Here is a 15,367-nt window from a genome sequence, read left to right as displayed (position 1 = left end):
AAAACCCACATTCACCAGGCATTTGAAAAAGGAGTTCATTAACTCGTACTAGTAATATTTAATCTTTTCACGTATCCATCTCAGCGTCACTAGGATATTATTACTGTATATTTAATCATTACGTATATTCTGTATTATAAATATTTGTTCATTTTTCTTTTCTTTTCTCCCAGGGAGTCTCCTACCTTGTTAAGTCTTTTATGACTTTTTAGGAGACTTCCTTTCCCTTTGTACACAATTGGCGATAAAACAAATAAATGAATTAAATACATGAATTAATCACCAAACCGTGAGACAGAGGAAAGTAGCTCTTACGTGAGCAACGTTGAAGGAGGGCGGCAGACGCATAGCTGAGGCTCCGAGCTGACTTAGCTTGACTATGTAGCTGAACCAGAACGGTATATTTAAAACAACTCTTGACAAGATGTATGATACTCTAATATACTTTTATTTTCATGTGAACTAGACCAATGTTCGCTATTTTGTGCAGGTACAATGTTCAAATGGCGTCACACCCTCCCCTACCCCATGCACCCCATCCCACTCCCGAATGCTATTTCAAGGATTAACAAAATAACCTTCTTTACATGCATTTATGTTCAACAATTTTCAGAACTCAACACGGTTAGTGTTGTCTTTTTTTTGCATCCATATATACAACGTATTTATTGTTTTTAACGTTAATAACTTTGTTTACAAAAACACGGCACTGACTGACTTACTTCGATTCCTTCGTTCCTGAGTATGCGAATCTAGCAGATTATTGCACATCATAAATAGTCACGTACTAGGGAATTTTTCAAAATGGCTGGAGCTGCGGGGCGTTCGATTCAGGTAATATTTCTTAGGCAATCTCCTCTCAGAATCCATGTATCTTGTTGTACTCTAGTTGAAGTTGGACATAATAGTGGGATGTTTTAAATGTATCTACTAAATAATCGAAGATATCAGCAACTAGTTTCATATCTTAAGTTATCTTTAGCGCGTCACGTACAGTAGTCTACCCTAGGCTAGAGTCTGCATTGGGAACCTATTGTAGCCTACAGTATATGCGATGTAGGATCATAGGGAGAGGCCTAAATTAGACATTATAGTTAGATCTCTCAAAGACCTAGATAAGGTGGCCTTGTGGTTTACCGCTACACAAAAAAGTGGTAGAAGCATATCAGCTGACCTAGTAAATGCCTACTTATACTAATATTAGGCACTAATTAAGCCAAGTTAGGCCTAGGCTTTGTCATGTGTAGGCTAGCTTTACAAACTGCTTGCCCAGCACAAATATGATACTAGCCTATAGTAATACTAATACAGTAGTAATAACTAATATGTAGGGCTAAGTTAGGCTATTTAAACCTTGAAAGGCAACCCTTTGCATTCAGCACCATGCAAGCAAGAATCACTTTTTTTCTTTCTTTTTGACAGAGATTGCGAACACACGTTCCACTGATCAAATTTAAGTTTGGAAAAGAGGGCAGAGGTTTGTGGCGTTTGTTTTGAATATTAATTGAAGTTTGTACATCTAAGTAAGTACATCTAAGTAAGGCCTATGTATTCATCATGAAAAAAGCCGACGCCATTTATATATCAGTTTGTGGAATTGCTGGTGAATTTTCAGGCATGCACAGTTTTACTACTTTTAGTCAATGTGGGTTACTGTAGTTGTGTGGACATAAATTTAAAACAGAAAATTATTAAATATGAGTAGCAGATATGTGTAGTTATTTCTAAAGAAGTAATCTGTGTGGAAGAGTTCAATACTTTTCGAATTGTGGTCATTTAAGCAGTTTTCAATTGGTTAGTTTTATTAGAGGTGGTGCAAGTTTATATTTAAAGGTAGTCAGTATAGGCCCCAAATTATAGCAGTGCTATCAGTTTTAAAAAAAGTACTTTCCTGGAGGTCTTCACTCTCCAAATTGCCCGCAGACATTTTTAAGGAACACACAAGATGACTGAATGTCTAAGTGACGAAAAATTTTCTGGACGGTTCTAACACCCTTCCCCTGACTCTGTTTGCTAGAGAAAGGTAGGATTACCAAACTGTCTGTGTATGACCAAAAAGCTGTCAAAATAATTGTGTAAAGGTTTCAGGATATGAGGTACCAAGATCTTCTTCACTGGGAAACTGACCATTTACACATATTTCTTTGAACCTTATTTGCATCTTAGTAACAGCACTACCAGCCCCAACAACTGCCGTTGCATCATCAAACACGAGTAAAATGCCATCAAGTACCAAGAAAGGTCAGACCATTGAATTTCACATGCTTCCTGCCAAATACCAAAGATTGCCACTGACCCAGGAGGAGATGGACTGCATCAATGTGAGTAGCAGGTCTCAAATTGGCTGAAGTTGCTGTTTGGTACCCCTACCACTTGCTGAAATGCATTTCAAAATTGTCCCTTAGTGACTGCTAACAACTGCTATGCCCATGTAATCAAGTTGCTGCATGTGCCGTCATAATATCAGTATCCTGATCATTATCGAATTATAATCATACTAAATCAGGGCTCAGAAAATTATCAGACATTTCAGTGATATTTTGCACCCCGAAACAGATATTAAGCAGCTTGGGGGAACGTACAGTAATGATCTAGGTGTACAGTTTTACAACTATTCTTGAACTGTTTCCGTTTCCCGTTATTCATGTTTTCTCTCAGTTTAAAATAAATGCCTTGGTACATGTTCAAATTTTCATAAAATGCCCTTGGTGCCCTTTTGAAAGGTGATGTGTGCCATGGTGTCCTGCCAATTCCTGCCACGACAATTTCTGACTTACCCTGACAAATTGCTTTGTTCCTTTCAATCCTTAATTGGAGCCCTGTTGAGAAGTATATTAGTACCCAGGCATCGAGACCCAGGTCAGGTTCCCGGAACAATTATGTCTCCGGACCCCCTCTTATGTATTTTCTTAGGCAAAACAGTTTTGCACAGTACTGCGAATATTTGTTATAAAAATGAGAATACCTTAATACCATATTCCCCTGTGCCTTCCACTTGACCCTGAGTCAGGGCCTGTAGCACCCCTTGACTCCCCTCTCATCAGGCCTGATAGTACAGTACCTAGACAATTGGGTTTGCAATATGTACTTAACTCCATACCGGTTGTGTTGTCCTCATCATAGGCTGAAATGTCTCTTACTGATCGTTGTTGATACAAATTACTTTCTTGCATCGTTTTATGGGTTAGGCCCATAGAGCTACTTACTTGCCTTAGAGGGTATGTGTCATATGTATTTTACACTTATCAGTATATTGATTCCATCTTCTTTAATACTCTATCTCTCTTCTTTTTTTCTTTCTTTTTCCAGTTGGGAGGCCCAGCCTGACAGGCCAGAGAGATATCCACCAATGTTGCTATGGCAATTTTTGTGACTGGCGTTGCCAGTATAAGTGAAGAAACATATGTGTAAAATTGCTATTGCTTTTCTCCGCATTTGAATGTGTCAATTCATTTAGCAAATTCTACTTGATTGTGTATCTGAGGTTTACTAATGAATCACGAGGTTGTTGTTTTGTCTGTCTTTATTTTTATATGTAAATGAAAAACATGTATAAATTGTGAACCGACTGGAAATGGAAAAGTGGTTAGAGGGAATTTATTCAATAATATATGTTACAGAGAAAACTCTTCAAGCATTAAGTGCAATCAAAATTCATTTCTAGATGTTTTACTGACACTGATAATATGGATCTTCTGCAAAACCAGGCCAATGTATTTACTCTGCTACAGTAACATGGTCTTTTTGAGACCTCAAGAATTCCAAAAATAATTTACTATCACCATTTCTACCAAAACTGATTTAAAAACAATTGTAGGATTTAGTTGAATTATGAATCAATGTTGGGTTAATAGAACTCTCAGTGTCAAAAGTCATATATATTTCTAGCAAATATGCTAGGTAAAAGTCAAATGATGGTCACCCATAATAAAACTTCAACAATGATTTAATTTTTGGTAATAAGTTTGTGGTAAAATTGTTCCCAGAACAGAACTATTCCTGAAATCTTTTACCAGAGTTTTGCATGAAAAGATTTTGGGGAAATAGTGATGATCTTTGAGCTGTGAATGTTAATGAAGACATGTAGTACCCTATATGCTATCACTTACAGTTTTAGACCCTGTATCCATATAATTGCCTTTACAAAGAGAATAGTTATCTTATCTGAGCTCTTGGGATTAATTATTGTAGCAGAGTAGGGTACTTCCAGAATTTGCCATGGTGATACCTACAATACACTGGTGAAATTTATTCTCGTTTCCCTTAAACTTTGGAATACCTATAGTTTTGAGTTGGGCAGAACAGGTAATTCTTTCTTTTGTCACAAACAGCTTCAGTGCCATTCACATTTGAATGGCCTTGACAGTGTGTGGTTGGGGGATGGTTCCCTCAGTCAGTATACCACAGTGACTCACATGGGTGTGGTGGTGCTACCACAGGCATCAATTTCAATACTGCTTGGAATCCTGCCTCCCCACCCTCTCCCACATCTCAAACCTGTCACACAGCCTCTGGTGTGAGCATTGACTTTGGTGTTTTTTTCATCTTCTAACCAGGATTTGGTAATGTGCTGGTGGTAAAGAGTCCATATTTGATTAAGCAAGTTTGTTAATTATTTCAGACTATATTGTAGTTATATAATGCTTCTCATTAATAAGTGTCAACTTGAATCCACGATTGTCCAGTGTCATTACCACTTTTGCTAGTTTTCCAAATATTGTTCAGCTTGTGCAGTATGTAAAGAACAAAATAAATGAACAATACCTCATAGAGATAAACAATGGAATGTCATTTGTCTTTTGTTTTGTTCACTGGTTTTACATTGGATATTTTCTTAATTGCCAAAGGAATTTCTGTGATAGTGATGGTGCAAGTGTGTGTGCAGGTGTAATGCCTTGGAATTTAATACAGCGACTCAGAAGGGATATACTCTCTACTTAGTGTATGGACCAATCTTATTGAGTACAACACCCCATTGTTCTCTGTCGAGGGTATTGTTCAGCGAGTTATTCTTGAGGTCACGATATATTTTTAGTCATTGATCAGTTAATATATGGTAAATGCGATTCTTAATGCGATAAAGTTTATTTTATTTTTTTATTTACACAATATCCTGCAAAATACTATTATTTTAACCCATAAAATTAGCAGGACACAAACATACAACTATAACACTTCATGGATAGACAAATATAAAAGTTTGGTTGAAAATAGGTGACAAAAGTTATGATGTTCATACAGTGATTAGCCACCACAAGTATCAGGGAAGTAGGTCGAGGGAACACAACACTGTAGATCTACTCCCCACCCCCCTCGCTCTTCTACACACACAAATATTGGGGAAAACCTCAAATTTATTCCTTCAGTTTTTGTAAATTAGAATTTAAAAAGTGCCATATTGTTTACAAATCAAGAAGAAGTATGCATAAAAATGCCTTTTTATTCATTTATATATTTTAAATAGTTATAAAACAATGTTGATCCTTGGGAATCCCAGGTTAAGTGCACTAACTAAAATATGAATGTCATCTTCCCATCTAACAAAAAAACATTCACGCCAGATTGGAAGAAGATGAATTCTTAGATTAGATATGTGTGCTTGTTATCGTTCATTTCAAGCTTCTTCACTGCGGTAAAACATTAAAATACCTGTGTCATTACCGTTACGGCTCTGAAAATTAGTGCACAATCAACTACAGATTTACAAACATACTATCATATATCAAAAACATGTGGCAGATGGGTTTAAAATGTTCCTTGTCCAGGGTTTAAAGCAAGGTCTTGAACGAAATTCATCCTTCACCCATATGTGTACCCTTCAATTCAAACTTAATGAATACTCAACAATTCATCCTGCATGCATACTCCAAGAGCAGCATACTCCTGCAGAAATACACAATTCATACTCCTACATGCATACTCCAAGAGCAGCATACTCCTGCAGAAATACACAATTCTTACTGCATATTCCGACAGGCATGTACACCCAACACTTCATCCTATGTGCATACTGCAAGAGTAGCATACTCCTGCAGAAATACCCAACAATTCATGCTGAATATCCATACATGCATGCACACCTTACAATTCATCCTGCATGCATACTCCAAGAGCAGCATACTCCTGCGGAAATACACAATTCATCCTGCATGCATGTACACCCAACAATTCATCCTGGATGTATACTCCAAAAGTAGCATACTCCTGCATACATACTCAACAATTCATCCTCCATGCATACTCCATTTCTACTTCTCCATAATTCATTCTGCATACACCTCCAACATGCATACTCCACAGTTTATTCTGACTGCACAATCCACAAGTTAATGTTCTCACTACGCAGTATTCTTCAACATTTCATGGTGTTATTTGTTCTCATAACTGATGCACATGCAGCTTGTAGAGGGTTTGTTGGAAGGATTTTGATGGGAAGATTCCAGACTAGTGTGTCCACAGGTAAGGACTCTGGACCCTGCCAAACGGCACTCTCAGATTCATCAGCTGGAATGACATGTTCATGAACAGGTTCCTTGGAGGTGATGAACTGGAAATGCAGCCTCCACTTCAAACAGACTGTAAATAAAGACACATAGTTAATAAGAAAGTGCATGAGTATCGTTACTAAATAATCATGTGAATATCTGAGACCTAAGATAATAGTACACACATTTACATATAAGTCTTACGGATAACAGGATGCACCAGCTGACATTGTCACTCGCAGTAATAAACAAGCATACGGTACCTCATCACCAAAGCAAAAAATATTTAAAATGGTACAGCTTCATTATGTTGAAATTTTCAGACAATTTGGGTGAGAGTTAAAGGGGATTGATAACAACTGAAAATTTTACATAATTTATGTCTGTGAATTCAGTACAAATGTTTTTCTTGTCCCAGATATGTTAACAAATACAGTCGCATGCATAGTTGTCACTATGGCTTATCTACGGCTCTTCAGGAACTGTCTGTTGCATACTACTGAAGGATTGACATGGTATAATCCCATTAATACCTGCTGGCTGATTAGTGTAATATTGCACAAGTTTGATATTGACAAATTTTGGAAGAAATGTTGCATCACAAAGTTTTAATCATAGCTCATTATGAATCTACCTTGACAACTGTAACAAATATATTATGTATAACTCTGTAGCTTGGGCCAGTGTCAGACTATCCAAAAGGCACATGAGTGGTGAAGCAGCCCTGGGAAGGGGGGGGGGGGTTGGGAGCAGTAAGTGTATGGTGCCTTAAGGCCCCAAAGCGTGTTAAGAAGGAAATGATTTGAGATTAGGGACTGTTTGGTGAATTGGGCAAGACCACTCCTGAGAATCGCTAGTCAACTTATCCTTACCGATATCTGTGATAAAGCTGGGTGTTACATGAAGAGGAATTGGTAAGATCATATGAGATTTCTGTAAATGTAAACAGAATTCTTGGTGTTTGCCGTGAGAGCTGATAGCTGCCGTCTGATCGGGCCTACGTCTACATTCTTCTGAAACTTGTTCTTCACTCTGTAGGACTACTGAATACTGTTGGAGAGAAGCATTGAGAATTGAAATTATATGGGTGATGTGGTGCCCAGATGTACCATGGGTCGTAAGATGTCACCAGATGGGTCAACGATTGAAAAGGGTGGTATCTAACTCAAATGCACAAAATATAATATTATAATCCAACATATAACTTTGGATAAACTGTAAACCAAATTTACTGTAGAAAAGTGACACTTTTAATGTTCCTTACTTGACATTGCAAATGATTCCCTTTTATTTTTTTGGCCCCATTCTATTGTGAAAGAGAAGCATAGAATGGCAGGTATCAAACTTAAAATCTTGGTAACTTATCTTCTTTAATGTGAACCTAGTAAACCAAAGAACTTTTTCTTTCAATGTGTGAACGATATTAAACTTCCATATGGGTGACAAATACTACAAACCAGCTTTTCAAGCTGTTTGATACTTGCTTTGCCCCTAAGTATTATTGATCTTTCCTTGAAGAGGAATTAATTGATTAGTGATAGCCATTTTATCTCCCAAGACCAAAGTTTAAAATCTCTTTAACAATAAGGACATTTCAACATTTCCATGAGGCATTTCCTGAACATACATAGCATGAAATGAAACAGGTGCAATTTGAGACATGATGACACTTCTTTTGTGATATGATATTACCTGTAAACAAGGTACTGTACTCTGAGAAAAGTCAATGGTGCCGATAATATCTTCACCGAGCTTGAACGCAGGCTTGAAGAGACAGAACCTTGCGACCACTCCTTCAGCATTGGAGATGTTGTAGGTATCTGGAAAGTTGAAAAGCGAAACCAACGATGAACCAATCATGTCACTTCACAACAGTAGAGTATGTCAAAAAGCTTGTTTTTTGTCCGCTTATTAGTCTATAGCCATATTTAATGACAGTGGGCTGAACAAACTACAACAAAATTCACAAAGATATCGTAAACGATCATTTAATATTCCAGAATAATAGCATGGTACATAGATTGTGATTCACCTGTTGCACAACCGTTTTTCCTCAAACACGACCATTAATGAATATTAGTTGGGGTGATTCTGCATCAGACATCTGCCTGCATGGCCCATGCAGCTGCATAAATTCCACATTTACTAATTTGATGGGATACAGTTAGGTCTGTTAAGGTATGTTATCAATGACCAGTAATGGTGATGCCATACATGCTGTACTGTACATTCAGTGATGGATTAGAAGTATTACACAGATGAAAAAGCATCTTTTAATCAGCTTATGTATAAAAGTAAGTTGGCCTGACCTTTCGATCCTAGCAGGATCTTCTTCAGAGGCTAAATGACAAGTTACAGTAACAGAGGGGACAAAAACACGAACAGAATACAGGCAGGTTAATGAGCATGGTGAACACAATTTATTTTAATCAGCTTAGTCAGAAATTAAATTATCATTATCCCACCAAGTGTCTATTACTTCGTATGTGATAAGAAGACTACTTTGAAGGGGATTTGACTTTTGGTAAGCAGTGGATAAGAGGATGAAATTGTCATTTAGCTCGACTACAGAAACATATGAAAAATTATGTTCTTAACTTTGCAACTAACTGGAATTATGTCTGAGCCTCTGGATTGATTTCAAAAGTCTGAATCAGTGACAAAATCAGACGCATTAATCTGAGCTTTTTCTACTTACTTGGACTCTTCTTTGATGTAACTGTCATGAGAACTTGCATTGCCAGGTCTAAGAGAGAATTTTGAGTCTTACTCTGAGCCAGGAAGGGATTTGTGGTGTCAAACTCTTCATCGACATTGAAAGTAGAAACATCTCCCAGACCTATCATTTAGAAATGAGAAATATGTGGAATTTGACAAATTTGACAAATTTCAAAATGGTATTTATATCACTCTAGACTATCCTCCCACATCATGCTTCAAAGCACTCATACTGATAGTATGAACAGTTCCTAACTATAATTATGACAGAAACAAGATTTCACACTGTCAGTACAAGTGCTTTAAAGCGTGACATGAATATAAACAACTGTTCCAGTAAGTGATCAGCCTGATGCACTTGGCGTCAAATTATGAAAGCTAATTTTTAGGCATACCGTATAACACAAGAACCCTAAGAGGCACCCTGAGTAGTTTAATGGGACATCCTATCCTCTGGGCTCCAATTGTTATCTTGTACGAATATTTAACAGCTTGTCCTCTATAAGAAGGAGGTGCATCTTTCGGAATTGTTTCCCTGTAAACAACTGAAAAGAAAAACAAGGTTGTGTTAAACCTATAAAGCACTCACAAAAAAATTAAATGTAAACATAACTTGGATCAGACTTTCAAAAATCTTTACATGATACTGTTGTCCAACTAAAAAGTTGCACTTTCACAGTATTGGTATTGAAACCTAGCTTAAATTTTGATACAAGTTGGAACCAATATCTGGACCATCAGGAAGGTATGACGCTTCCTGCCAACTACACATTCTAACACAAGATGCAACAGTTTGCTGGTTTGGCAAAGAGTCGAGTGGATCTGGCAAGAAAAAGTTTTTGCATTGAGAATTCTTTTGAATGAATATAGTGTTGGCTAGTACCAGGTTCCAAGCAGGACCTTCCATGAGAACTGAGCCACAACCCACCCGGAATTCCATACACTGGAATCAATGTTAAGAATGCATGAAAGCTAATTTTGGACCATGGAGCTGATGTTTATATATAACTTCATCGATTTCTATTGGCAAGCTTCAAAATCTGTACACAAATTTGCCGAAGACTGAAGGAGTCAGTTCCGAACAGATTGTTAGCCTGAGGCAAAGAAGTTGTGGACTCTTAAAACTTGAGCCATCCGGCCTTATTAACATTGCTGAGGGATCTAGTCAGATGCTACAGCACTTAAATCAATAATCTTACAAAGGATTCCTGCACCTTAGTTTAATTTAATACAACTTAGAAGATGGCAAGGAAAATAGGCATTTCAAGAGAAATTCTATTTTTTTTAACATGTTCACTGTCCAAATTATTTTTGACTTTCTTTCAAAATTTGGTTGATAAATTCCTTAGTTACATAAAGTCATGTTTTTAAATATTACATACATTTGTTTTCTCATCCATTATTTGAAAATATTCAAAATACATGATTAATTCTCTGACAAGAGATGATTATATTTGTACTCACCAGTTTTACACTGCCCTGGTAACAGCTGTAAATCACAGCAAAGAATTTTTGGCTTTGTTGAAAACACACAATCACCTTTCTCTCCTATTCATATGTGAAAAGAAAATCAGAAAATCAGGTTACCAGTACACAGCCCAAACTTTCATTTGGTGTCAGTGGCTATTCCAAGGGTATCGATTTTGAAATCAAATGAAGCTTCTTCCATTTCTATTGCAAGATGATTTGTTTTAAAAGACGAGTTTACATTTTCGAGATCATAAATAGAGAAAGTATCATAATCCTGAAGCAGTAGTTCTACTTTTTATTATATCTTTGTCTTCCACTTGAGGACCTTTATTTTTTTTTGGCTAAAGAAAGAAAGTTATAATATGTACCTCTACTCGGAATGAAGTCTGTATTATTTAAGTCTCTGATGTTTTCATATTCTGTGGAAAGTCTGTGACCAGGAACCGGAAGTTGAACTTTCGATTCACTTATGTGACATTGACAATGGATCTGTGCACTGACCCAAGCAAGAGACTGGGCCTGTCTGTTGGTTCAAAAATATAATAATAATAATAATAATACTAAATAAATGCAAGGTAGTCGTTAATAGTGAAACAACATCCGAGTTATCAAGGCTGAAATAACATGGGTCCAATTGTCAAGTATCAGAACGTCCAAGTTTATTATCTTCTTTAATGAATAGTGTCACACACATGTAAGCAGGGGTTAGCTTAAGTAAATAAAATTCAAAAATAGAAATATACTCTATATCTTTGCTTTAGTACATGGCAACTGATCATTTTGTTCGCAATGCTATGACATGAAATGAAATATTCTATATATTATTCATTGAATAGTCATCATTACTTCACAGATTACAAGTGCAATCAACAGTGCAAAAAATGGAATAAACTTGATGCTCGACATTTGTGACCATCAATACGAATACTTTTCAAATAATCAAAATTTCCTTACTGTAGATACCGCATGTATTTCAAGTCAAAAATTCAATGTTCCCGAATGGAGTGATTACCTTGATGCACTTGAGGGTAAACATCTGAATTTTACAGTACATTCAACAGCCTCTCCAGCCAGGTAAACTGATCCTCTGTTCAACGCAGCTTCGATACTCACAAAGTCCTCCTGACGTTGCATGGTTTCTTTCCCTGTTCATCAAAAACAAAATTAACTTTACTGTTATAGGAACCTCAGGACTGTAAATAGTATACATGAAGTTCCTATTATTGTTCATAATTCTGTTATTTGTTCATAGTTCATACATTCATATAGCTATTCTACTGTGTCAATTAGAGTTCCCAAAATGGTAATTGTTAAAAGTTGAATGTGATGAAATGCCCAAATGGCATTAGGGAAGCCTCGCAAATCTAACCGCCATGTCCGGGCCGGTGGATTTTTCCGCGGCTATAATGAGCACAGTCACAAGCAGATAATGAGTCACACTTGAGTGCACACTCTCTCCAAACCACCCTCCAAGCTATACAGTTACATTCACAGCCGCGGTCAAGTTTTTACTAAGCCGATTTGAACACAATAGTGAGTTCAACAAAACATCATAGCTAAGTCTCAAGGTATTCAAACGTTTCAAAAAAGATAGTATGTTTATACGCCGTATTTTATCCTACTGCAGAAGCAAAACTTCTGTGAAAAATAAGTAAGGAAATGTGAATTTACACTGCAGGAATCTAAAATGCTACCTTTCTTATTTTCCCAGTCGGCCAAGTAGGAACAAAAAGTTTTGTTGCCTTTTTGCAAGGACATTAAGTTTCCTGAATTTTTAAGATTTAAAAATCTAAAAAACTGAAATCACAATCTCACTTCTTGTACACGTGCACATAAGCGTGAACCAGAGCCTAACATACGGGATGACTTTAGAATAATCCTACTAAGTTGTATAGAACAGGACCTAAACTACCTAGCTAGGTGAAAAAAAATCGGTTGACTGTAGGGAATTTTTCGCACTCCAGCGAAGCTGTACTTTTTTTTAGCCAGCTAGATCGTAGACATGAGGATTGAACAAATGACGATAATTTCTTGTGAAAGAAATTTGAAATAAATGTGGAAAAAATGCGATTATCCTTTCTCCGTTTTAAGTGTAAATGTTATTCTAGCATTAAAGAAAGTTGAAAGAAATAAAGTTTATCAACTTCATTTACTGACTTTTGAACTTCGTAAAAAAAAACGTCCTTTACTACTCTGAAAATCAGTAGAGAAATTAGCAATTGCGTACGAACAGTAAGTTGGTACACCTTTCAAATTTTACGAAAGATCGAGAAAAATACTTTCGAAAAATTCACGCGAAACTGGCATATCGTGCTAAATGCAATTAATGTCATGTAGACAAGGCTCAAGTACACCCATTTATGAATAAACCATATGACCACATATGGCGGGGGGAAAAGAAAGTATTTTCTAGAATTTCCACCCAAAAAAAAAGGAAAAATTAATATCCTACCATAGTTAAGTGTATAGTAAATAGCCTAACCACTTCGCCGGTTACGGATCTCACGTAACAACAAAAACACAACTAATTGTATTTTGCGAAGTTGACGTTTTCTACAAGGACATGGAAACAATATTAAGCATTCAGTTAATCATGCCAAGTGGCCTAAAACATGGGATTAAAAGGTTTACTTTCATAAAGATAGCCATACTGTAGCTATTGGGGCCTTGATATCGTGCTATGTCTGTATGGTATAGACTCGTGTATCATGGGGAATAGAATGTTTTGTTCATACGGAGGAGTCGGTTGGCTTGAGGTGTGTTTTACTTACCTTAATGTTACGGGGATATATACTTTTCTTGAACGTCTAAGATAATATTTCGCACAACTTTACCGATCCTTTACTGACTTACCTAATTAATTCTAGAGTGGAGCCAAAATAGTTTACTCCATGAACAGTTTTTTGGAAACGTGCCAAAAATGTTAACAAACAGGTGTTAAACAGGGGGGTTGTTTGGCAGTATGCCTACCATGATATTTAAGTAGGGGTAAACACTGCAGTTGTATAGTAAAATTTTCACTGAATAGTAACTTATATCTCTAACCACATGGCAGCCTAACACACTAAGTCAATGGGAAAATCAAAACCATCTGTTTATTCGTTGAATTTGTGTCGTAGTTAGCTTCAGAGATCAACGTTACGGTCGATGTTCTCTCTTTAACATACATATGTGGCATAGCTTAACTATTGTTTTGTTTAAATTCTGGTTTGTCAATATGGGTTTTCTGAAGCTCTTGGGGGCATATATTTAATGCAATGGCTGATTCAGTTTTTAATTCATAATTACGTACCACTCGTTGAACAAGGCTCATAATGTATAGGCCCAGGTAAAGGCTGCTTTTATCGAACTTTCCAGTAGCGGAGTTTCACAATTGTTCATAAGAGACCCAAGAAATTTTATTTGTGAGGTTTGATAACGTGGAAGATTTGCAAGAATTATATAAAGTACTGAATCTCGGACATTTGGTAGTGGCGGATTTTAGTGTATAAGTCACTTTGCAACATAAACTACCGCTCTATTGACTGTCAAAACTGCAAAAGTTAATCCGGTCACTTGGCCAAGTTTGCTCATTGTTTGTGAAGAATAACCAGCCTTGTGTTGTCAGGACGCTGTGCTCATTACTCCGGCTGGCAACCAGCGTGTGTGCATTCAACCATGGGACCAATATGCACATGCATAATGAGCAAGGATTGCGTGATTCCGGCCGGCCCGGAACCGGCGGTTAGATTTGCGAGGCTTCCCTTAACAGAAACAAGTATTCAAGTTTGGATTTCTAGGTTATCTATATGTTTGGTTTTACCATCTAACCTACATAAGGCTAACCCAACTTAAATCTCAACTTAAATTTACCTATCTTACTCCAAAATGCCAAACTCTGAGCACTGGGGTCCATTGGGTGTTATCAGCTATGTGTTTTGGAGATGAGAGATTACAAACAGTGATTAACTTAATTTCCTTATTGTGTTTTAATGAATTCTTTGAAATTTGTATCAATGTGTTTTAGACAAGATTAACCAAAATAATCATTTCCAGTTCTATCAAGCTGTCAAATGAAGGCTTTGCTCATCACATAACATAATACATGTTCACTCTATCACTGACTCAGATTACCAAGACAAACTGATAGCCAATACCATTTTTGGAAATCTGGTCACCAAACATTGTTGATGGGCGTATTATAGTTTCCAGGCTCTTGCAGAGCTTTCTTTTATGTCGAGATACTGTGTAGCATACGTTGGGTCTTCTTTGGTTGTGTATTGATGTGCCACGACTGTGTGAAGCCTTACTTTAATTTAATAATACTAGGCTTAGGCTATCCAAGATACGCTGTAATCATACTCGTAGCCCTACACTAGACCAAGGCCTATCCTAGTAGTAATAATAAGATCATTGTGGGAAAAACAGTTATGCTAGTATGGCCTACTTCTATACTACAGTATCAGATGGAATGACTCTGAGAACATCTACTGATCCATTCTCTTCTACAAAGCGTCTTTCATGAAAGGGTTTTCTGAATCTGGCCTGACGTTAGACTAAGGTCTGTCGTCTGTCGTCATACAGGTACAAACAATCAGTGCGATTTGCACATCATAGCCTATGAACGGTGTTAACGTTGTAAGAAACACGTCACTTCCAGCAATGTTGCGTAATTATACCTTGATCAGTGGTTTGTGTTTAGCCTCGTTGTTACA

At 36.9% G+C, this 15,367-nt stretch overlaps 2 protein-coding genes across 3 annotated transcripts; one reads left to right on the top strand and one right to left on the bottom strand.

The window, feature by feature from the left end:
- Positions 1 to 740: 740 nt before the first annotated feature.
- Positions 741 to 4,781, top strand: LOC139978183 (uncharacterized). 2 transcript variants are annotated; one of them, XM_071988105.1, is made up of 4 exons: positions 741 to 834; positions 1,423 to 1,477; positions 2,167 to 2,321; positions 3,310 to 4,781. In XM_071988105.1, exons 1-4 carry the CDS (start codon positions 805 to 807, stop codon positions 3,325 to 3,327), a joined length of 258 nt encoding a protein of 85 aa, XP_071844206.1. In that variant the 5' UTR covers positions 741 to 804; the 3' UTR covers positions 3,328 to 4,781. The 2 variants fall into 2 exon arrangements, with proteins under 2 accessions (XP_071844206.1, XP_071844207.1); XM_071988106.1 differs by having other exon boundaries at positions 772 to 834; positions 2,173 to 2,321.
- Positions 4,782 to 5,432: 651 nt separating this feature from the next.
- On the bottom strand, positions 5,433 to 15,254 carry LOC139978181 (RAB6A-GEF complex partner protein 2-like). The gene is made up of 9 exons (XM_071988103.1): positions 15,100 to 15,254; positions 11,686 to 11,818; positions 11,042 to 11,196; positions 10,668 to 10,751; positions 9,599 to 9,748; positions 9,184 to 9,324; positions 8,178 to 8,305; positions 7,358 to 7,535; positions 5,433 to 6,576 (listed from the first exon to the last, which is right to left on the bottom strand). Exons 2-9 carry the CDS (start codon positions 11,805 to 11,807, stop codon positions 6,353 to 6,355), a joined length of 1,182 nt encoding a protein of 393 aa, XP_071844204.1. The 5' UTR covers positions 11,808 to 11,818; positions 15,100 to 15,254; the 3' UTR covers positions 5,433 to 6,352.
- Positions 15,255 to 15,367: the final 113 nt, after the last annotated feature.

Source organism: Apostichopus japonicus, chromosome 13 (assembly GCF_037975245.1).
Source record: "Apostichopus japonicus isolate 1M-3 chromosome 13, ASM3797524v1, whole genome shotgun sequence".
Taxonomy (NCBI): Eukaryota; Metazoa; Echinodermata; class Holothuroidea; order Aspidochirotida; family Stichopodidae; genus Apostichopus; species Apostichopus japonicus.
Note: the sequence above shows the minus strand (reverse complement) of the source record. Positions and strands in the feature narration are given on the sequence as shown.